This window comes from Maniola hyperantus, chromosome 1, assembly GCF_902806685.2.
Source record: "Maniola hyperantus chromosome 1, iAphHyp1.2, whole genome shotgun sequence".
Classification (NCBI taxonomy): domain Eukaryota; kingdom Metazoa; phylum Arthropoda; class Insecta; order Lepidoptera; family Nymphalidae; genus Maniola; species Maniola hyperantus.
This window is the reverse complement of record NC_048536.1, coordinates 6,185,830-6,210,024: the sequence shown is the minus strand read 5'-3', so window position 1 is coordinate 6,210,024 and position 24,195 is coordinate 6,185,830. Positions and strand designations below refer to the sequence as shown.

At 36.3% G+C, this 24,195-nt stretch overlaps 3 protein-coding genes across 7 annotated transcripts in view; 2 read left to right on the top strand and 1 right to left on the bottom strand.

Annotated features, from left to right (window-relative positions):
- LOC117996204 (muscle, skeletal receptor tyrosine-protein kinase-like) overlaps positions 1–3,908 on the top strand; it is a 38,754-nt gene extending 34,846 nt beyond the window's left edge. For both annotated transcript variants that reach the window (XM_069504709.1, XM_069504742.1), the window contains exons 6-9: positions 250–423; positions 1,661–1,883; positions 2,415–2,573; positions 2,666–3,908. In XM_069504709.1, coding sequence (XP_069360810.1) covers positions 250–423; positions 1,661–1,883; positions 2,415–2,573; positions 2,666–3,438 — 1,329 coding nt within the window. In that variant the 3' untranslated portion in view covers positions 3,439–3,908. The remainder of the gene's footprint in view (positions 1–249; positions 424–1,660; positions 1,884–2,414; positions 2,574–2,665) is intronic.
- Positions 3,909–4,677: 769 nt separating this feature from the next.
- On the bottom strand, positions 4,678–8,062 carry LOC117982766 (gastrula zinc finger protein XlCGF57.1-like). 3 transcript variants are annotated; one of them, XM_034969167.2, is made up of 4 exons: positions 7,855–8,062; positions 7,435–7,625; positions 6,526–6,646; positions 4,678–6,166 (listed from the first exon to the last, which is right to left on the bottom strand). In XM_034969167.2, the coding sequence occupies exons 2-4, from the start codon at positions 7,589–7,591 to the stop codon at positions 5,278–5,280; spliced, it is 1,167 nt and encodes a 388-aa protein (XP_034825058.1). In that variant the 5' UTR covers positions 7,592–7,625; positions 7,855–8,062; the 3' UTR covers positions 4,678–5,277. The 3 variants fall into 3 exon arrangements, with proteins under 3 accessions (XP_034825058.1, XP_069362396.1, XP_069362357.1); XM_069506295.1 differs by having other exon boundaries at positions 7,811–7,864; XM_069506256.1 differs by lacking the exon at positions 7,855–8,062 and adding an exon at positions 7,711–7,830.
- Positions 8,063–18,531: 10,469 nt separating this feature from the next.
- Ziz (dedicator of cytokinesis protein Ziz) overlaps positions 18,532–24,195 on the top strand; it is a 63,198-nt gene continuing 57,534 nt past the window's right edge. Inside the window, exons 1-4 of one of the 2 annotated variants that reach the window (XM_034972738.2) lie at positions 18,532–18,743; positions 20,307–20,426; positions 21,017–21,189; positions 22,816–23,110. In XM_034972738.2, the coding sequence (XP_034828629.1) occupies positions 18,696–18,743; positions 20,307–20,426; positions 21,017–21,189; positions 22,816–23,110 (636 nt within the window). In that variant the 5' untranslated portion in view covers positions 18,532–18,695. Of the gene's footprint in view, positions 18,744–20,306; positions 20,427–21,016; positions 21,190–22,815; positions 23,111–24,195 lie in introns of those variants that run through there. The other variant, XM_069503811.1, reaches the window with a different exon arrangement.

Below are 24,195 nucleotides of genomic sequence, written 5' to 3'. Positions count from 1 at the left end.
AACTTTGTTTCTCTGGGTAGTGTCGCCTAGATCCTAGTCCTCTATTTGCCTACGTAAGTCCCTTCACAATCGGTTTTGCCGTTTCAAAGTGCCTGCCCCGAATATTAAAACAACGGGATTTTGATCATTTATACTTAACCCCGTATAAAAACCATATAATATTGTTAATTTAATAACAGTAGTAAAATAGTATTTTGAAATCATGACCAGGCTTCAGTTAATTTATATTTAATTCTTATTAATTTCTAGGTGCCGCGAACAAGCAGTGAACCCACGGAGGTTTCAGAACCCAGCACGTATACTGCGAGTACGTCCCTCCTCATAGGCATGGTGGCTGGTTGCGGAGTGCTCTTGGTTTTAGTCATATTTCTGCTATTCTACCTCAGAAAACGTATTTGTAACGTCAACAGAAAAGTAAAGCCGGTAAGTTTTCAGTTAATTTGCTTCGTGTCATCTGGTGCCATACCTATTTTAACAAGAGGGGGTCCGCATTTTTTTTTACGATTATGCCTTTCTATGTCCACGCGACCAATGGAATCCATGGATGCTATGTTTGTGCCTAGGCTTCTTTAGACATTTTTGTATTTTTTTTACAAAATAGATTGCGTTCTATCTGATCATAAAATAAGTTCACTGGCAAAGAAACGGAAATACCTAAATTAGTCACTTAGGTATTTTTAATATTACTACAATTTGGACATCCTTCAATAGCTTTTAGCAATGATAAGGCGTATAGATTACGGTGTTGTAGTATATCGTGACTCGTGACGCAACTCACAAGGCAATCGGATTCGTAGGTAGGTACATTTTAAATCAGTGTTTTATAATCCATACTAATATTATAAGTACAAGTGTGTCTGTCTGTCTGTCTGCTAGCTTTTCACGGCCCAACCGTTCAACCTATTTTGATGAAAGGTACCTACAGAGTGAGGGGACCCGACCCGAGATAGGGACGGACATACCTATAGTACTTACTTTTTACTCCGGAAAATTAGAGTTCCCGCGGGATTTTAAAAACCCGACATACGAAGTCGCGGGCATCACCTAGTTTCTAATAAATTGTGTCTGGTCTGGTGGCAGGCTTCAGCCGTGGCTAGTTACCAAACTACCGTCAAAGCCATACCAAGCGATTTAGAGCTAGCGCGCACCACGGTAAATTTACGTTTTTTCCGCAAAATCTTTCACCGGATTTTGATACATTTAAATTACGGATTTTAAAACGCAACGCAACTCACCGCGCATAGCTCTTAGCGTTCCGGTACGATGCCGCGTAGAAACTAGAAACCGCTAAGGAATAATGGCTTTAATAAAACTGATCTCTTCCTGTTCAAAGTTAGCCTGCTTCCATCTCAGGCTGCGCCATCGTCACCAGATGAGACCGCATTCAAGGGAACGCTTACCTTGTAGCGGAATAAAAAAGATGTACTTATATAGTACGCGACAGGTCGAGATAGCAATCGGGATGGGGACGCTCCGCATACCCGCTCAACCCATGCGCTAAACCGGTGCGGGACACGCTCCAGCCTCCGATTGATCTATTGTCGTATCAGTACCCAGACTGCATTACGAGTTACGACATAGTTACGCAGTAGGAACACACACTCGTGTGGTAGCACCTTATCTGCAGTATTAGCTTAGCCTAAGTACGTTCTGTTTATAGCGTGTACGACCAGGAGAACCTCTGCTTGCTGAACGGTATATAACGAACCCGCAGTACGGACTGTGCGGCGCGGGCTCCGTGGCAACTCCGATAGTCGTTCCGGGTACGCCAGCGCCCCTGCCGGCCAATAAAGACAACGATCCCGAGGTGACGATGCTAGAAAGAAGCGCGCTAACGTTCTTGGAAGAGGTTGGAGAAGGCTGCTTTGGAAAAGTTTATAAAGGTAAAATCGATGGAATTTGCTTTTCGGTATTCAATGCATCCCCCAAACCGCGAGCTTTTTATTAAAATGCTTTTCAATAGTATGGTTTCAGATAAGCTGCAGTAGCAACTGTACATTATTTAAATTTACAAAAATTTTACTCTATCGATAAGTCCAATAAAAATGCATTTCAAATTTCGCCGCAAAAAACGCTACCCGCCATCTTTTTCGGTTCATGAGCTGTCATGACGTCACACGTAAACAACCATTGATGTTGGAATCCCCCTCTACAACGGTCTTTTCTTAGTGAAAACAATGAAATATATTTCAACTCCAATCCATGTGACGTCAGTCTGAGTTCATCATGGCGTCATCACTCATCAGCTTCGTGCGTTTAGAATATTTTGTAGAACAGATAAAAATTTAAAACTTTAAAATGAATTAAGATAAAATTCATTTTATAAACTGAAATTAATATTTTTAGATAGTATCTTGTTTATACATTTTTAGATTTTTCCTCGCTTGGTGTAAAATACCGTATTGTACTTTCAGGAGTTCTCAGGATCAATAGTGCTGAGGACGTTGTTGCTATCAAAGTGTTAAAAGAAATAGCAGGTCGCAGTGCTGAACAAGACTTTATGCGGGAAGTTAACATAATGTCGGCATTTCGACATCCTAACATTTTATCGCTTATTGGAGTAGTGTACAAAGGTAAAGTATTTTTGTAATATTTAATTATTATCAACTGTTGATTATTCCATTTATTCTACGTATATTTTTTTATAACTTTTGCGTTTTTTCAGATGATACAAACGTAAGTCCGTGGATGGTCTTTGAATACATGAAGTGGGGAGACTTGGCAGGCGTCCTGCGTGGTTCCCGCGGTGGCAGCAGAGAGCAACCAACACTCGACGAGTCCGCTCTACTACATGTAGCTCTCCAAGTGGCGCGGGGCATGCAGTATCTGGCTTCCAGACGCTTTGTACATAGAGATCTTGCTGCAAGAAATTGTCTAGTCGGAGCCAATTTAGCTGTGAAAATTGCAGACTTCGGAATGTCTCGAGACGTTTACACTTGTGATTACTATAAGATGGGTGGTGAGAGACCTATGCCAGTTCGTTGGATGCCCCCAGAAAGCATCGTGTACGCCCGATTTACTCACGAATCGGATGTTTGGTCGTACGGAGTAGTTCTTTGGGAAATATACAGCAGGGGAAAACAACCTTTTTACGGTTGCAATAATTATGGAGCTACCAAAAAAATCTTGCGGGGAATTCTATTAGTGCCGCCCGAAGACTGTCCTCGGTTCGCATGTGAATTAATGCGTTCTTGTTGGGCTATAGATCCCAGGGATAGAATAGGATTTGACGACATCTGTAGAAAATTAGAAGACGCCCAAGCCGAAGGAGGTTCCGGTACGCAGATAAGGTTGCCGCGTCCACCGACTGCACCTTTAGATTCAGCCGGCTACTTGGTTCCCAATACACCACCGACAGTTGATTATTTAAAACCGCTTCCAGACCAAGATCCTGAATCTGATTTTAGCGACGACGACGATGACGAGGAGTATACTTGACGGCTGGATCTAGCGCCGTGTTCGCATTACGTGCCGCGCTCTTCGCCCGGAGCTGCCGCTAGCTCCACTGCCCTGACATTCCCACCGTGGATGAATATTGAACGATTTGAGTGTTGACTACTCTCGGAATGCTGACAGATAAATCACAAAATAAATAGGATGCTCCGGCAGAATATTCATGTAAAGTTGTATACATAATACTCAACTACCTGCTTAGGCTTAGTGTGATATATTTCTTGTAACAAGACACTCTAAATAATTACAAGAGTAAAGTGTAATAAACTTTTAACATTAAAAACTATACTAAAACGACATAGCTGTATTGAGTATACTGGTAATGAGCAATTTATTTTTAAATAATATTGTGCCATTTATATAAACCAAAAATATATGTGATAAATCATATAATAATATTAATATAATGTGTAAGTGTGTACATATGGATTATTATACTACTCTAGGATGTTTTTTAGTTAAAGAGAAGACTTATTAAAAATATAGGTACCTGCGTCCTTAGGTAAGGTATCTGTTTATAAGTTTACCTAAGAATATAGGTGTGATGTAAATAATAATTATGAAAGATATTACATACTGTATAATATGTTAGGTAGGTACTTGTAAAACTTTTAATTGAATAAAAATATTTTGATTTTGATTTGATTTTGGTAATACATGTAGCAATCATAAAAAGCTTAAATAATATTATTTTCCAATTAAATTGTACGAAATAGACCTATACAAACTTAGTAAACTGTATTCAACTTCATAAAAACAAATTATACAGAATTACATAGTTGCCAATGCAACTATTGATCTGTCGTTTATCTACTTATACCCTCAATTTTTAATAGGTACCACACCCACCTACTGATTCTAAAGTGGATATGAGTAAAATAGTAATTAAGGTAAGTACCAAATTGTACAAAAGAAAAGTTGTAAAACTTCGTTTTGAAGATAGTAAGTAATCCACATTAAAAATGTATTGAATTTGTTATCAAAGAGTTTTGTTTCATTTGCCCTACCCTATTAAGATTTTCCAAATTAGTATCCTTCAAAATAAAATCCTAGTCCGTAGTCCTAAACATATTGGCAACAAAAAATAAAGTCCAAGCTTTCGATGTACAACTCATCTACAAACTAAATGTTGGTGAATCATGTTTTCGAATTTCTTGGCAAAAAATCTTTATAAAATTTTTACTTTTTCTATTACAGTCATAAATGAGTAAAGAAATTTAAAAATAAGCTAAAAAACTAATGTTTATTTTTAACTATGTATGTACTAGTTTTATAATAAGTATTATAATATCACAATCAATATTTTTTTCGACCGCATTAGTAATTACATAGAACAAAAAATCTATTGTTGCATATCGTTACTCCTAATTCTCGTCATAATTTAGCTCAGTTTTAATATGAACGAGTAGACTGAACTGGTCGCTCACAGTTGCACTCAAGTCTGCACATGAGTAAGATTGAGATCGAGTATCATGAGTGTGAGCATGCAACGCCAGACTGCACTCGTCTGGGTACTCTATATGGCACACTTCACATGTGTAGCTTTTATTTACATGAGATTTCTCATGTTCATCAAAGTCAGTTTTATTTGTCACTTTATGATCACAAACACTACACTGATAAGTTTTCTTACAAGTACGAGTCGGCATGGGTGGAGTTGTATTAATTTTATCCACATGCATCTTCTCATGTCGTTCCAAATGGGCTTGTCTCACTGTTTTAAAGTCACAAACACTACACTGATGAGTTTTCTCATTAGTATGAGTTCTCATATGAGAAACTACATTACATTTATTCACATGAGTCTTCTCATGTCGATTCAAGTCAGTTTTTTTTTGAAGTTTTAAAGTCACAAACACTACATTGATAAGTTTTCCCATTCGTCATTTCAGAAACTATCTTAGATTTTTTCAAATGAGTCTTTAGATGTTTATTTAAATGGTTTTTTCTTGCTGCTTTATAAGCACAAATGTTACACTTGTACGGTTTCTCTCTGGTATGGGTCCTGATGTGAATCACCAAATTAGATTTTCTTATACATTCATATTCGCAATAATTACATTTATATGGTTTTTCACCCGTGTGAGTTCTTGTGTGGTTAACTAATGTTCCTCTTTGAGCACATTTGTATTCACAAAAGTCGCAAGCGAATGGTTTGTCACCTGTATGAGTCCTCATGTGATTAGTTAAAATGGTGCTCCTCGTACACGAGTATTGACAGAACTTGCAAGCGAATGGTTTTTCACCAGTGTGAGTTCTCACATGGGAGTGTATGTGGGATTTGTGCGTGCTCTTGTATTCACAGTACCGACACGAGAACTTTCTCTCACCATTGTGGCCTTTCATGTGTGTTGCTAAAGCACTACTAACGGCGCATTTGTATTCACAAATATGACATTTGTAAGGTTTCTCCCCGGTATGGATTCTCATGTGAGCCAGTAAATGATTTCTGTATGCACTCTTGTAGTCACAGTACTCACACGTGTAAGGCCTCTCTCCTGTGTGGGTTCTCATGTGAACCACTAATGTGCTGCTCTGTGCACATTTATATTGACAGTGTGAACACGAGTATGGTTTCTCTCCGGTGTGGGCTCTCATGTGAACGCGTAGATTATTTTTTAGTGTACATTTGAAGTCACAATAAGTACATGAGAATGCCTTGTCCTTCGTGTGACTGGTCATATGTCTCACTAAATTTGTTCGGCGTGCACACCTGCAATAGAAAATATCATACATTTTTACCTAGTACATAATATTATTATCAATATGTCACCTATATTGATAGCCTAGTATTTTGGGTTTCAGACCAGGTTCCAGGTTCAAAAACTATCTTTTCTGAGTTAAGAAGTTGACCGACGGAGGTCGGACTGTTAAGAACCTATGTAAATATATAAGTCTCGCCAAATTGCTATTGCGCTGGAACCATGTCTCATTAACATCGAAACGACGTCATTTGGACGTCAGCCGAAATAAAAATATACCATCAGCTCGAAACTTCAGTCTAGTGCTGACGTCACTAAAATGGCGGCCACGCGCAATAGCAATTTGAGGGACTTATATCAATATAAATACCTGTACTGACAAAGTTTACATGAGAAAGGCTTCTCTCCAGTGTGTACCCGCAAGTGAAGGATGAAGTTACTCTTCTTTGGAGACTGATAAGGGCAGAATGTGCATGAGAAATACTTCCCACCTGTAATAAGTATAACAGCAATTATTTACTAGTGTAGGTACACCGTTTACATTCTTCTTACTTTAGATGTTTCAAACTCAAATTATTTATTCAGAATAGATAAAATTTTACACTTACCTACTGATGGTCAAAATTGTTAGTTTGTAAGATGATATAGTGGTGATAATTAATATGTACTTAAAACTAAAGCTACGAGGGTTCCAAACGCGCCCAGGTCTGAGCAGAGCCCACAACAAACTCAGTTTACATTAGATGGGTTGTGACTCATGAGGTAGCCGCACCCTGCCTCACGAGCCATCTAAAGTAAACAGTAGGGCGACACAACATCGTGGTCACTGGTCACCCTTCCAAAACCTGTTTCCTACCCCATCCATGAGTCACCTGCTGTAGATAATGACACAGGGTTTATGCACTTTTTGACTCTTATTTTTCCTTCTTCTTTTATTCTCTATAGCTCTTTGTACTGCAGTTTTGTAGTCCACAATAATTCCGCCAATGTCAATTCAGTGGAGAAAACAATGATGTAATTTGGTTCTTCAAAAATGGTAGCCCATTACCGTGGTTGATAGACATTTTAAATGGCAAAATTTGGAGCTTTAATGGTGAAGGAAAACATCGTGAGCAAACCTGCATGCCTGAGAGTTCTCTATAATGTTCTCAAGGGTATGTGGCCAAACCCTTCTCATTCTGATAGGATACCCATACTCAGTAGTGGGCAGGCAATGTTGATGATGATGATCGGTAGCAGGGAGCTGTAACAGAGAGATAATGAGAGCAAGAAATCTCACCCTCATTTGTCTCATCATAGGTTTCACAAGACTCTATGTAACTGTCATTTATAGTTATAGGAGATTCATCATTCTTGGTCAAGTCTGTTATATTTTCTATGGATTGCTGTATATTATTATGTTCAATAATGTTAAATTCTTCTGTTTCTTTGTTCATTATTCCTTTTTTAGATATTTCTTAAGTTTTGAATCTGTAGAATAAATATTTTAACCTTATTTTAACCATAACTTAGAGTATTTAAAATTACATAGGAATTATAATATTTATATTTTTACATAAGTATATTAATTTATAGGAATCTTTTTACAATATCCTGTCAATTTTTAAGAAACATTCCTATAAATAAGTACGTAAGTAATAGTAATTTATTTATACTTTGGGTCGCTCAACACAACAAAAAATAATAAAAACCAAAAAACCTCGGGCACACACAAATCCACGAAATCACGAAATCACTTTCCAGTGTATTACTTTACTCTATGGAAATCACCGCACGAAATTATAACAACCAGTGATTATATTATACTCTTTGATAACATAATATCCCACGAATGTATACCACAGAGTACATTGATTATATTTCTTTCGCTTTATTCGAAGATACCATAAGATACTATTATAAACAGGTAGGTACCTACCTACCTAGTACCTACCATAGATAATCTATGCCTAGTACTTTAACAAGACTTTAACCAAGACTTTAACTTACCGTAAAACGGGGTGAATAGGTACGAAATCTAACTTCGCATTGAAATTTACGGATGTTTTGGTACAAATTATGATGTTTTAACTGTTTGTAAGCATCTCCGGTTGTAAGAATTCTAAGGAATCATCCAAAAAATATAAAATAATGATAAATTACTGGTATATTTTAATCAAAATATATGCTGTCCCTATTTATACTTGATCCGGGGTGTAACGGAATGGCAAGGGGGTGAATAGGGAAAAAAGGTTAGGGTTGTCAAACACAAGTTAGTCTATCCTCTAATATTACATAACTAGCTTATGCTCGCGACTTCGTCCGACACAAATTTCAAACCCCTATTTCAACCCCTTAGGGGTTGAGTTTTCAAAATTCCTTTCTTAGCGGATGCCTATGTCTTAATAGCTATCTTCATACCAAATTTCAGCCCGATCCGTTTAGTACCTAGTTTGAGCTGTACGTTGATAGATCAGTCAGTCACCTTTTCCATTTATATATTTAGATTAGGAAAGTGAAGACTTGTTTGTTTGTAATCGATAAACTCTGAAATTACTGGACTCATTTTGAGAATTCTTTCACCATATTCTATAGGTAGCTATTTTATTCAGAAGTAACATAGGCTATATGTTATTAAACATGGCATAGTAGGTATCAAATCTTTAAAAAAAAGCAACCGCCGAGTTTCTTGCTGGTTGCTGGCATTCCGAATCAGTGGTTTGACGATTCAAAAATAAATAAATAAAATTATTTTTATTTAATTAAACTTTTACAAGTAGTGTAGTTACCTGTACTTGTAAAAGTTTAATTGAATAAAAAAATATTTTTATTTATTTATTTATTTATCAATATTAAACAGTAAAATGCCATTTAACAAAATTTTACTAGTCGACTACACAAAAAGGAAGAATGTTTTTGAACAATTTTATTAAATATTTAAAGTGACAGCCCTGTCCCTATATAAACCTTACTGTTCCTATTTAACCTTGATTCGTTCCAATTCAGTAAGTATAGCGTTCCTATCCACCCCTTTCCCGTACCTATAATCCCCATGGCAAAGCCAAAACCACTTGGTTTCCAATTTTATCTTTTTTACAGAAAAATATGTAACATTTAGACAAATCTGCTTTTGTGACGCCTCTTAGATAAATGTTTAATGATTTCTAATAGTTTTTGTACTGTTTTATTCTCGTACTTCGTCAAAGTAAACAAAGTTTTGAGACCTACGGCTTAGCGTGTTTTGAACAACGTTTTTGCAATGACGCTTTCGTTATTTTAATGTAAATTTGTCTCTGGTTCAGTGTTGCCAACTAAAAGATCAAATATTCTACTATAGGGAAAAACAATGCTACCAAAATTCTAAGCTGTTTTGGGTACCTATTATTTTTACCTTCAAATCTCATTCCCAGTTTTGTCCCTATTCACACCTCGATTCCTATTCACCCCGTTTTACGGTACATCTCTATGTTCAATTCAATAAAATTCCAAAAATTCAATGTCATTGTATACTATCCACAGATCACTTGGTAGTGATTACATAGGTAGGTACTCTTTGTGAGGTTACCAAGTAAATCTTGGATGAAGTAAATGCATTCTGTGATACGTAACATCCGTAGATAGAGTAATAAAGGTAGATGCATAAACGTTTGTTTTCTCATTCGCACTAAAAAGAGAGCACAGATAAAGTTACTAATGTGATAAACAGAGACGCAGCTAACCTATTTTTTGTCCCTTATCGTGTAACTGGTTTTTTTCAATAATACATACAAGAAGTTGCAAAACAAACTTTAAGAATTCGTGGCGTAATTGTATTTCTCATGAGTTATTTACTTGTTTGCACATAAAAAACGTTTAATACAAAAATTGTTGATCGGTTAATACAAATAATGGCACCGATTCGAAGAACAACCTAATTTTAGAGTATTCGCACCCTCTTCTTACTATTGTAATATGAAATGGACAGAAGCAGTTTGACATTTCTAAATTTAATTTTTAGATGGTAAAACCCGTGATTTTAGCACGCACTTGCGAACCTACTGTTTAAATTTGTATTGTGCACTAAAAAGAGTATTTAAATGTGAAAGTCATTTCCTATTTTAGCATTAGTAAAAAGAAAAGGATGCAGATACTCTAAATTTACTTTAGAGAGAGACTAGAGAATCGGGGCCAATTGACTACTAAACAATGGTAATAATTGTCGTGTTATTCATCGTTATGTCGTGCTAACGCTATCTCATACGAGGTTACACAGTAGGTATTTACATCTACCTATTATTCTATCTACGGTAACGTCAAAGAGTATTATAATATGCAACGTAGGTAGTGTTTTGAGAGACGGGACTTCGATACAAAACCGAAAATGTATGAAATGAAGGTAATGCTTCAACACCAACATTATGACGGTTTTACATTACAATAAAACCGATATTATGTGCCGAGAGGGAAAACATACAGCATTTATGTATGAAGAAGCAATTATGTACTCACCGCATATATGCGCGCTTCATCCATAAACATGTATATTCCTATGCAATAATGTAGTTTACCTTACCGGATATAGGGGCGCTAGTGTCTCACCCAGCAAGGCAGTGAGCCGCTGCCATCTTGGATGTCATAGTCTTCACCAGGAAGAAGTTCCTGCAATGCTGTATGTTTTCCCTCTCGGCACATAATATCGGTTTTATTGTAATGTAAAACCGTCATATTGATGTGCCTCCGGAAAACATACAGCATTTATGTATGAAGACGTGTTTGTTATCTGCTGGTGAAATGTATTACCCACAACGCTATGATGAATCAAAGGGAGTTAATCTGTCAATTGAATAACAAAAATATTAATCGTTAAGTTAGATCATATAACCACGTCCCCTTCATTCATTGTCACCTATTAAAGTTATTGTTATTTCTAACCAGGGTTAATAAGTTAAAATATAATGTCTAAAAGACAAACAATTTAAATGATTTATGTCTGTAATTTTGATAAGGATTACTAAAACTCAAACCGGACCATATAATGATTATATTGAAAAATAAGCTTCAGTTATTTTGAGATCTCCTCCGGGCAATAATGATTTCAACAAGAGTGTCTGGTAATCTCTAGTTACCACGAGATACGAGTATATCGTCCATTGATTGGTTATCTGTCCCCAAAGAAACTACTGTTGATCCACTGATGAATCCCTGGGGATACAGGAATGCTGCCACATTGCTTAAGAACTGAACTGTTCCAGTGATCTATTACAGTACGTGATGCGGCTTCAGTTTCATTACAGTTGGTGATAAAAAGATTACAATATATTTAAATTCTTAACTTCATTCTGCTTGACCTATTTTCCTGTGTCAAAGACATAGTACTACTGTAGTATACTAGTACATTAATAGAGAATTATGTTTTCTGTTATACTATTATGTTTTGAAAGTGTCCATCCGTATTTATGTTAAGAGTGAGTGTCAGTCTTTGGGCCAAATAAAGTATATAATATATTTTTCCCGGTGACACAGACTTTCAGTTGTCAACCCTTCGTTCCAGGGCAACAATTGTCCATATAGGTTCGTCTAGATATCTCGGGAAGTGTGTGCTTAAATGAGAGCTTCTGTAGTTAGCGCTTGAGCTCTACCTTAAGGTCCTGTATGATAAATGGTTTAGTAATTTTGAGTTTAGCCACGTCAATAATTGCCTAGTGTCCACATGTGGATCATAGAAAGTTAACCGCCACCAGGTTTCGCACCAGTTTAACCATTTTTGATGTCTGGTAGGTAGGTAGGACAAAAATTGCTTCCAACAAGCACCTGTTCTTTACTTCTCGTATAGACTACTCCTTTATTTGGGCACCCATCCTTAATTTTTTCAGCTTCCGTGTAAATGTCTGGTGGACACTGTAATGTCGTGACATCTATCAGAGTCCCTGATAGGTTCTATAGTTCATTTGAGCTCTGCTTTCAAATCTTGAAGCCCAAAGGTCTTTCACGTGCCACATTTAAGTACACCCCAGCTGCACTTGTTCAAGTAAGTCAGTACTTTTGGCAATTAGTTTGGAGAAGAAAACACCCATGCTAAATTGATGTCTCAATGACCTGTTGAAAGCATCTATAACTTGCTGATCAATCTTTGCAGTCGATAAAGACATCACACCATCTTTATTCCCTACTACAGTAATCTGTTGTGCTGCAACCAAATCGATCTCGGACGGCGCTTGAGGGAAAAGATGACACTCTGTGGGAGGTTTTCCTCGTGACAGCCTTGAGCCAATAATGTAATCTGTTATGTGCGGGAGTTCGATTGTTAGAATCAGTAAAACCCACGACTTTGTTCATTAAAATGAACGTTAGAACGAACGAGTGAGTGAACGAATGAGTGTTCGATTGAACTAAGACTTGCGATTTTTACAGAGTTCTTGTGCTGTCTTCAATTGCCACTATAACTGCATAAAGTTCCTTCTATTGCTGTGCTATCATTTTTGATGCACTCACCAAGTTTCTGGCATTAATTTCCCGTTTAATTGGGCACTAAAAGCCAATCAGAGGCATTATTCGCCAAGCAGTGGATGGCAGGTTTTAGGTGTACATATTGGCAGCCTGAGACATGTGGTTCCGCGCCGCCATGTCATTCCCTGTTCCACGATTGTGGATTCAGCAGTCTAAAACATATTATCGAAACGTTTGAGGCGTATTTGGATCTGATCAGAATGTAGTCTGCTTCTGGGAGTTACTAAACTGGCGAAGTCTGACTGTCCTAGCAACCGTTGCATTTCGTGAAGAGTGATTTCAGATATTTTCAGTAATAATTCTCTCAAAGGTCTCGTTGATAGTTTTTTACTCTTTATTATGGGCAAGAACATTGAATTTTCTTATAGTCTGCCAACGAATACCCAGGTATTGTAGGTCTTGTGTGAGTGTTAGAATTGACTTTTAGTAATTGATCCCGATGTTGCTTAACTTCGGTGATCGGACGAGAACCGGTGTCTTCAACATGGTATGGACGTTGGCTTTTGGTAATTGATCCCCCTGCCCCGAAGTTCCAAGGACCTCACGCTTCCGCAGCGTGAAGGAATAACCTGGATTGGTCTTAGTTGACCAGAATTGCCAGCCCAGAAGTTCCAAGTGCCTCACGGCTTCCGCAGCCTGAAGACATAACTTGGATTGGTCTTGATTGACCAGAAGGAAGTCGTCTAGGTAGACTAGCACTCGACATTCCTTCGCATGCAAGGTTTCCGCAACCGAGCATGTTACAGATGGGGCGCTGCCGCCAGACCCAAAAATTAGACAGGTTGTCCAACTTTTGTTGTAGAAAGCTACGAACCGGTATGACAAATCAGACGGGATAGTTTTGTTTCACAAATTTGTTTCGTTCTCGAGGGTCGAAAATCAGACGCATCGATCCAACGTTTTCCTTCCGCAGAAAAAGCTCGGAGATAAAACTGGGCATTTCCTTGTGAACCACTTCTACTAGTTTTGGTCCAGTAATTCTTGTGTCATTTAAGTCGTGACAGGTGACCAGGTTGCATGTTGCATTATTTGTTTTGTGGGCATTACCGGGGGTAGTTTCTTGTATTAGGGTATTCGAAATACCGTAATTGACATTTACAAAAACTGTTTGCACCAAAAGCTTGCCAACGATATTAGAATGTCATTACATAACCTGTAACATATTGTGTTGGATAGGTTTTTCGATTGTAGGCATTTATAGCTGTAATATTTATAAATATGGGCCACCAGGGGATTGCATAAACGCAGTGAGTGTTGCTTTATCCAAAAAGAACCTCGTCACTATTGTTAAAAGCCAATCCGGTATTTGACAACTAGTCAAATCAGTATCCTATAAAGCGTTAAAACACACGCTCAGCACGCGAGGCCCCATGAAACACTGGCATGTGACGTCACAATGATTTGACGTACTTTTCCAGCTTAATCAATAATTTAAAATGGTTATCACACCCAAAACTAACAAAGGGTGCGGACCTCACATATCAGATATGTGAGGTCCGAGAGGCTTCCAGTGGAAGACCCTCCATTCAGCCATCACTGAGAAACCATTCACTTTTGACATATGCAAATACCGTATCCAAAATTTCCTTAGAGTATTTAAAATAAACATCTCCATGAAAATTCTGTCTGATATTCATCTCCTGCGCCTTACATAATATATTATGCTATACATTCGCCTGTTACCCAAACAATTTGTAAAGTTTGTTCTGATAATTTTTAAGACAAAGATGATTTGCTGAATGTTATTTATTTATTTAACCATCTTTATTGCTAATCATTATATTCAAAAGAATAAAAATGCAGGAGATACTTAGACCAAAGGGCGACTTTATCATCTGAATGTTTCAGTCATTTATTAAAGGGGGTATCTGGATTCTTAACTGAGTTCTGTTTGGTATAATAAAGCATTGGTGGTAACGGCCATGATGTCCTCAGTGGGGCCAAATAAGTGTTAGCTATTGTTTAGTGAGTACAGTTCTCCGTTATTTTCAGTTTACGAAACCCCTTTAAATGAGCAATTTAACCAATGTCTTGTTATAACCAACATCTCGCCACGTGGGCGAGATAAAATGTTATCATTCGATTCACTGGCGTAAAATTTAAATTGCACTCAATTAACTTTGTACATAAAATAAATAGATTCAATAACCGATTATAGGTAACCATTGGGACTTTTCCTCGCCAAAATTTGTATTAAAGAAACCTAGATCCAGATTTAGATTTCGGTGTCGGTGTCGACACGTTCGTCAACCAAATCGCCATTTGTTTAATTTGGTTTCTCAATTAGCATCTCATTTGCATTAGATACACAATATGGTAAATGCATTATAAGATATGTAAGAAAACTCACCTGGTTGTATAACGCATCGATCCGAGGATCGATCGTTACCTGGTAATTTCTCGCCGTTTCTCTCGGGAGTCACTATCAATCCTGCTCGTTGCTTGAATCGCTGCTGGATGTCGAGGTATCCCCTTTTTCAAGAGCCCTCTCAGGCACCAATAAGCGCGAAACACCAGATCGATTAGCTTACGTAGCCTATCGACATTGTTCGCGCACGTGGGGTCCAACCAAAATGTCCCCACGGTAATATTACGAAATAATAAGAAAATATATATCATGATCACCGTATTATCACATTTATTGCACTTATTGAAAATAATTTTTTTGCAAAGGAAGACGGATTAACGATATAATTTTAGATTCGACGCGCACGCGGCGAAAGTACACAACGCTATGACATCCAAGATGGCAGCGGCTCACTGCCTTGCTGGGTGAGACACTAGCGCCCCTATATCCGGTAAGGTAAACTACATTATTGCATAGGAATATACATGTTTATGGATGAAGCGCGCATATATGCGGTGAGTACATAATTGCTTCTTCATACATAAATGCTGTATGTTTTCCGGAGGCACATCAATACTACATTAACACTGACAGAAACGCAGTGTACTGCATATCTCAGAACAAGGACTATTAGAAGTAGCCCTCCCTATTGTGAGTTGTGACACTTACTGTTAGACTTAGAGCAAGATAGCTAAATGCATTTGAGCTCTTATTAGAACGTGACAAAATGATTATGTTTTGTCCTTATCACCGTGGCCACTTTTTTTTGTTTGCCAAAATACATTTGTACGTGAGATTTTGGCAAACAACGTGAAGTGAGGTTATGTTGACTCAAGTATTGTAAATAAATAATTATTGATTCGTTTTGTTGTTTTTTGTTTTTGAAGTTATTGTGCAATGGTGGGTTGCAGTATACTAGGCTACAATAGCCGAAGCGAACGTAAAATAGACGGAATAACATTTCACAAGTAAGTAGGTACTTCTTCTTGAGCGAGACCTACTGAGGGCGCCACGCTAGTTGCATATCTGGACATATCTGTGGCATATCTGTTGTGTCGTAATATTAGTATTGCAGCATTGCCTTCATTTCATACATTTTCGCTTTTTAGGGTTCCGTACCTCAAAAGGAAAAACGGAACCCTTATAGGATCACTTTGTTGTCTGTCAAGAAACCTACAGGGTACTTCCCGTTGACCTAGAAACATGAAATTTGGCAAGTAGGTAACTAGGTCTCATAGCAAACATTCGGGGAAAAATCTGAAAACAGCTGTGAATTTGTGGTTACATCACACAAAATAAATTAAATTGTGGTCATGAACTGTGGTCGTGTTCTGGAGTGGAGACCGCGTACCGGTAAGCGCAGTGTAGGACGACCCCCCGCCCGCTGGACCGATGACCTGAAGAAGGTGGTGGGGAGCGGTTGGATGAGGAAGGCGGAGGACCGTGTTTGGTGGCGCGCTCTTGGAAAGGCCTATGTCCAGCAGTGGACGCAAACAGGCTGATGGATTGGATTGATTGGATTGGTCATGAACTAATATTTATTATTTTCAATTTTCGAAGTAAGATAACTACATCAAGTGGGGTAACATATGAAAGGTCTTCACCTGTGCATTCTAAAACAGTGTTTTTTTTATGCATCATAGTTTTTGAATTATCGTGCAAAATGTCGAAAAATACGATTATAGTACGGAACCCTCGTTGCGCGAGCCTGAGTCGCACTTGCCCGGTTTTTTTTTATTTTATATGGAAGTCACGTCATCTCTTAAAACGTAGTGATAACTTACTCTTTGATGCAATACAACCTTAATACAACAGATTAACATTTGATAGGTACCGTAAAACGGGGTGAATAGGTACGAATTCTAACTTCGCATTGAAATTTACGGATGTTTTGGTACAAATTATGATGCTTTAACTGTTTGTAAGCATCTCCGGTTGTAAGAATTCTAAGGAAACATCCAAAAAATATAAAATAATGATAAATTACTGGTATATTTTAATCAAAATATATGCTGTCCCTATTTATACTTGATCCGGGGTGTAACGGAATGGCAAAGGGGTGAATAGGGAAAAAAGGTTAGGGTTGTCAAACACAAGTTAGTCTATCCTCTAATATTACAAAACTAGCTTATGCTCGCGACTTCGTCCGACACAAATTTCAAACCCCTATTTCAACCCCTTAGGGGTTGAGTTTTCAAAAATCCTTTCTTAGCGGATGCCTATGTCTTAATAGTTATCTTCATACCAAATTTCAGCCCGATCTGTCCAGTAGTTTGAGCTGTACGTTGATAGATCAGTCAGTCAGTCACCTTTTCCTTTTATATATTTAGATTAGGAAAGTGAAGACTTGTTTGTTTGTAATCGATAAACTCTGAAATTACTGGACTGATTTTGAGAATTCTTTCACCATATTCTATAGCTATTTTATTCAGAAGTAACATAGGCTATATTTTATGTTATTATAGATGGCATAGTAGGTATCAAATCTTTAAAAAAAAGCAACCGCCGAGTTTCTTGCTGGTTGCTGGCATTCCGAATCAGTGGTTTGACGATTCAAAAATAAATAAATAAAAATATTTTTTATTTAATTAAACTGTTACAAGTAGTGTAGTTACCTATACTTGTAAAAGTTTAATTGAATAAAAAATATTTTTATTTATTTATTTATTTATCAATATTAAACAGTAAAATGCCATTTAACTAAATTTTACTAGTCGACTACACAAGAAGGAAGATTTTTTTTGAACAATTTAATTAAATATTTAAAGTGACAGCCCTGTCCCTATATAAACCTTACTGTTCCTATTTAACCTTGATTCGTTCCAATTCAGTAAGTATAGCGTTCCTATCCACCCCTTTCCCGTACCTATAATCCCCATGGCAAAGCCAAAACCACTTGGTTTCCAATTTTTTCTTTTTACAGAAAAATATGTAACATTTAGACAAATCTGCTTTTGTGACGCCTCTTAGATAAATGTTTAATGATTTCTAATAGTTTTTGTACTGTTTTATTCTCGTACTGCGTCAAAGTAACCAAAGTTTTGAGACCTACGGCTTAGCGTGTTTTGAACAACGTTTTTGCAATGACGCTTTCGTTATTTTAATGTCAATTTGTCTCTGGTTCAGTGTTGCCAAATAAAAGATCAAATAGTCTACTATAGGGAAAAACAATGCTACCAAAATTCTAAGCTGTTTTGGGTACCTATTATTTTTACCTTCAAATCTCATTCCCAGTTTTGTCCCTATTCACACCCCGGTTCCTATTCACCCCGTTTTACGGTACCTTTTAAGAAACGGCCAACGGGGCTTCCTGTCTCTGGTATATAGTGTGTTATCTATGTTCCTGGCTACAAAAATGAAAAGTATGAAATAGAAGGCATGCTTCAACTGACAGAAAAACAGTTCTGCCAACATAGCCCAACAAGTTGGGTTCACCAAAGAAGTTGGAATGATTATATACTCTTTGCTGGAGGCCGCTTTAAATCCGCTACAAACTTGATCATGTATAGCCAGCTTTATCGTAATGCACCGATCCTTTGACATTCAATTCAACTGTCAAATGCAGTCAAATCGTTACTAATTTTTGCTCAGCATACGGTTTGGGTTTTCGGTGTTTTATGTTGTGATAAGTGGTATATTTTATAAATAAAATGTTACTAATGTAACAATTTCAAATACAAAATTGTAACTGATACTTTACAGTGATGTCGCATTGTGAATAATTCAGAATGCCTCCAGTGATTTCTAGGAATAAGAAGAATGGCGCTGAATACGAGGTAAATATTTGTGCTAAAACAAGATGTATTTCGAAGCTTTCTATTTACTATGAAAAGTCTTCGTTGAGAAAACACCCAATTGATGACCCTTTTGACTAGGTACTACTTGTGGTACTACAGAGCGTTCTTTAAAGTATGAAAAAGCTGGTTGTCCCAAATACATACATCCCTTTAAAATACCTAGATAATTTTGTTTCTAAAGATTGGTATATAGAAGCGGAGACATACTTACTCCAATGTAACTTCAGCAGTTCAGCTAATAAAAGTTGTTTCATCAAACATTTACAATGGTACAAATACATAATGATATAAGTACCTACTTAGGATATTTCTATTAGCCTCAAATATGATACATGTCTTGGGAAACAATGCCGTCATAATAATTAGTACAAGCATACCAGACATAACATATTATTTACATAACACTAGCCATTGTGAGCTGTTTTAAAACTGTAAGTACAGCTAAATATTATTCAGGTTATCAGGTATAACTCTGAATGTTCATGTTTTATAAATTTTAATTTCAAAATATTTTAGTCTCATATGCCAAAATCTCAGTATTTTCCTATCATTTGAACCTAATTGAAAAATACTCTAGCTACACAGCTCCATTTTGCCTGTATGCATACCTGCACAAACATTGTAGGTAGAAAAAAATAGGCTCAGTTGGTTTTGATACTTTTTAGGGTTCCGTACCTCAAAAGAAAAAACAGAACCCTTATAGGATCACTTTGTTGTCTGTCTGTCTGTCTGTTTGTCTGTCTTTCTGTCAAGAAACCTACAGGGTACTTCCCGTTGACCTAGAATCATGAAATTTGGTAGTACCTACCTACAGTCTTCTAGCGGTCTTATAGCTGACATTTGGTGAAAAATCTGAAAACCGTGAATTTGTGGTTACATCACACAAAAAAAAATTAAATTGTGGTCATGACCTAATAATTAGTATTTTCAATTTTCTAAGTAAGATAACTATATCAAGTGGGGGTATCATATGAACGGTCTTCACCTGTGCATTCTAAAACAGATTTTTTTAATCATAGTTTTTGAATTATCCTGCAAAATGTTGAAAAAATACGACTGTAGTACGTACGGAACCCTCATTGCGCGAGTCTGACTCGCACTTGGCCGGTTTTTTAATAAACATGCAGCATTTAGCTATTCCAAGTTTGTGGCTGTGGCTAGTTACAACAGTACTGGCAAAGCAAATAAATTAGTGTTCCAATATGATGATACATAGAAACAGATTAGCCTATCCCTTTGCTAGCCAGTATCCATCAATATACTGAATTGTCACTTAGCACTTCAAGTCAACTGCTAACTTGTCAATGAGTAAGATTGTTTAAAGTAAAATCCTTTTTATACTATTACAAAAAAATATTGAAACTTGAAAAGATACAAGTCCAAACATGGCTGTCCTGTCATTGGGCATTATAAAGTAGTAAAAAGCTGGTTTCAATTCCAATACTATAACCTGCACAGTATTTTAATTAAGACTGCTTTATTTTTTGCTTTACTTTATTAAAAAATGGTTTGAAATTGCTAACAAAAATCATCATTTTTCAGAATGTACTCAGTAACAAAACAACTGCACTTGATTTTGAGAAATATATTCAGGAGAACAAAACATTGTTATTAAATGATCCACTAAGAGATATACTCCTTTATCCATCAGATGATGTGTCGGTATGTATGTTATTTATTCTCAACTAGACGATGTCCATGGCTTCGTCTGTATAGATTTAGGTTTTTCAAAATCCTGTAGAAATTCTTTGATTTTCCGGGATTAAAAGTTGCCTCTGTCAATTTCCAGGATGTAAGCTATCTCTGTACCAAATTTCATATTAAATCAGTTGAACGGATGGGCCTTTAGGAATCCCTTTGAATTTCCGGGATAAAAAGTAGTGTATGTCCATCCCTAGGATATAAGCTAACTCTGTACCAAATTTTATCACAATTAATTAAAAATAACTGTAAAAAAACTACCAAAAACTGTAAGGACTGAATTCTGAAAGGTGGTACAAACCCCACCTGTTGCACTATTAATGTACCTACTATGTTGGCAGAAAATAATGTACATCAACCTTTAGATAGCGGTTTCGTAGAGCGTTGTCTCTGTCGTTGAGACCAACAAAACGTCACATAGGTATGAATGACAGAGACAACGCTCTACGAAGCAGAAACCTCTTTCTAATAGTTGATGTACAATATTTCCTGCCGGCTACTGTACCTACTATGGAAAACTGTAATATATGATGTTGCTGTATTATCTGTAGAGTGTAGTTCTGCCTAGACGTTGGAGGACAGTTACCACAGCAGTTCCTGATGTTAGAACAGCTGCAACATGTCCCCTACTCACAAGGCAGGCCCTACTCAGCTACGCCTCCAGTTGGAATCTTGTTCATTACAAGTACAATAGCTATTCTGGTTCTTATCTCAACTTGCCTAGGTAAAGTATTTTCCTTATTTATGTACAATTCTATAATTGGTTTAATAAAATCAGAAACATATAAGTTTCATAGGTTGTAATGGTTCCTCCAACATCTCACCTCTCATACACCATACAATTGTTCCTTCTAGGCGTCTCTGTTGGTCGATTGTTTTAGATACATGCGACTTAAAGACGCGTTTTAAGGCAAAAAAACCCTAGTGTTCTAATGACCAAAGACAATGTGATGGATTGTCAGTTTGTAGTATAATTCCATAATCATATAAGTCATGCTATAAGTATGCTTCTGTCTTAATTATATTACTATGATGTGTACTATAAGGATAACAATTATTCAATCACATAAATAATATTATTTATGCATCATTAATAATACTACAGAAAAAACAATGGTTTTATTAAAGTTTTTATATCGCTGATTGACAAATGAGACATGTTTTATCATAATCGGTGTACAAGATTTAGATTTAACTGAAGAGCGCGACCTAGACGGCAGAACATACCTACAATATCTTTTTCAATATTTATTACCATATTTTTCCTGCAGATGAAATTTCCACCCAACGCTAGCACACATAATTTCTCGTTAGAGAGTAGTATGTTCCTTGAACTGTGAACACAATGATGTAACACACATCAGGTGTAATCAAAATTATTAATATTTTGCAAAGGTTAATGTAAACGCTTGCATCTAATATTTTTAAATGATACTAATAACCCAGAATCTCATTAGCGAATTAATTAACATATTTTTCACGGCCATGAGCAGTGATTTTATTTTCAAAGGTTATTTTTTCATTATCACACAGTATATGAGTCACATCCTTTCTATTGAAAAATAACGCAAACTGTTTATACTAAAAATAGTAATATTGTTGTACCTACAATTGTAATAGTTTTAGTTTATCTGTTATGCTGTTGGGTAGAACTTTAATGGCAAGCATCACAAAATAGGGAATGGATCTGTACTAGCGAAAGCATAATGTAGATAGATAGATAGAAATACTGTATTATTTATTTACTTATAAATATATAATAATATCCATACTACTCAAAAAAATACTACTTAAACTGAAATTGGTACTTGCCCTTGAATCCGAAGTAGGTACAGCATGACCTGGATTTAATGTGATGAAGCTGATGACAATAACTAGGTACATTAGTAATAATAATAATTAAATACTTCTAATTTTGAATACAGGGAAGTTACTCATGGTTGGAGAACTTTGTATTGGTGACATAATATTTCAACTGGGTAATCCCTGCAATGAAATATGATAACTGTGGTTACAAATTCGTTATCGGCATTTTTCTGAATAGCTATAATGTACCTACTTCATAGTGCCTCAATGAATTACTTTAATTTGTTACAACATAATTCTTTGATAACTCTACATAATATTGCTACTATCAGTACACTACTTTGTATATGTACGTACGTACGTATAAGTATTGCCATTAGAGTATGTTTCGAATTATCTGTAAAACTTAGAAAAAATTTGTATGTAAACATGTACCCAATGTTATCTTTCCACACATAATAAAAATCCCATCATAAGGGATCTAAAAATATTGTATAATTGCTACCTTAGTGAAAATATGTTGTTTACACATTTGTATCAACAGGCCAATAAACAATAAACTGCCCGAAGAAGTGTTCGATATCGACGCTGAAACAGAAAACGAACATGACGCTCAAGCGAAGATCGACATTGGAACCAAAGAAGGATACTTGCTCAAAGGACCCGAAATCGGCTCAGATAGAATATTTAGCAATCTTGCTTCAAAATCCTTTAAGAAACGTTTCTGCTCAATGGTTAGAGAAGCGGATGGCGCCTATATACTCGAAGTTTATAAAGATGAAAAGAAAACAGATACGAAGCTTACAATCGTTATGGACTTTTGTTCAGATGTTGTAAAGGTAATTTATATATTATTTTTTTTTACTTATAATATAAAATTCTATTTGCTACTTAAAACTTACATTGCATAGGTACTTTTGATTCCTTCCGTTTTTAGTCTGAATAAAATTTTATTGTAAGGATTAAGCTATCATAACTTTGGGTTGTATAAAGCTCCAGAATACCTCAATGTTGATATATAAAAGGAAAAGCTGACTGATCTATCAACGCTCAGTTCAAACTACTAGACGGGTGGGGCTAAAATTTGGCATGCAATCATCCGCTCAGAAAAGATTTTTGAAAATACAACCCATAAAGTGGTAAAATTGGGATTTGAAATTTTTGTAGTCCACGCGGACGAAGTGGCGGGAATAGGCTAGTTTTCATTAAAATCTCACCTACTCCTCTACATCGTGTTTCCTCATTGCTGAGGATCGTAATTGGGATAATAATTCGGTGGGTACTGGGTTCCACTTCCAAAACAATCTCAGCTGAATTCATATTATTTCTGAAAACATAAAATGTATGCATTTATAGCTTACAAATTATTATTCTAGTAAAAACTACAAATGACAATATCTAAGTATTAGAAAGCATTAAAATGTAAGAGGGCTTAGACTTGTAAAGCATTTAGAGCGTAACAGAGTGCAACTGGCACGCACTTTGTTTAACCTACAGTTTTATTCTTTGCATCCGTAAGTCTTCGGCAAATATTTTAAATACCTGTGAACGATAATAAATAATCGATAAATATTGCATGTCTATTAAAGTCAGGCTCTTTAGATAATTATTTATATTTACCTTCGTTTATGTAGTTTGCGCAATAGATTAAGGCTTAGTACTGTAACAACTGTTTACTATTATATTTAGGTATTGTAAGTAAATCATTAAGCTTATTCTTGCGTTTATAAAAATGATCCTATGATTTTAGAATTATCGGGGATCGAAAATCTATGCAGGTACACATTACCTACTCTAAATAATATGCCGGGTCTCGAGGAATGATGAAAAACCCAGATCTCTCGTCTCGTTTACAACTACCGTAAATCTTAAAAAAAACAAAATTATCATATTTACCCTAAATATTTACCTAAACCATTTAGGT

Excerpts from the sequence above, each read along its gene's own strand:
- LOC117982766 (XM_034969167.2), bottom strand. The coding sequence starts at position 7,591 with ATGAACAAAGAAACAGAAGAATTTAACATTATTGAACATAATAATATA. Across the intron at positions 6,647-7,434 it reads CTATGATGAGACAAATGAGG|GTGGGAAGTATTTCTCATGC; the intron begins GTGAGATTTCTT and ends TACTTATTACAG. Across the intron at positions 6,167-6,525 it reads TGTAAACTTTGTCAGTACAG|GTGTGCACGCCGAACAAATT; the intron begins GTATTTATATTG and ends TTTCTATTGCAG.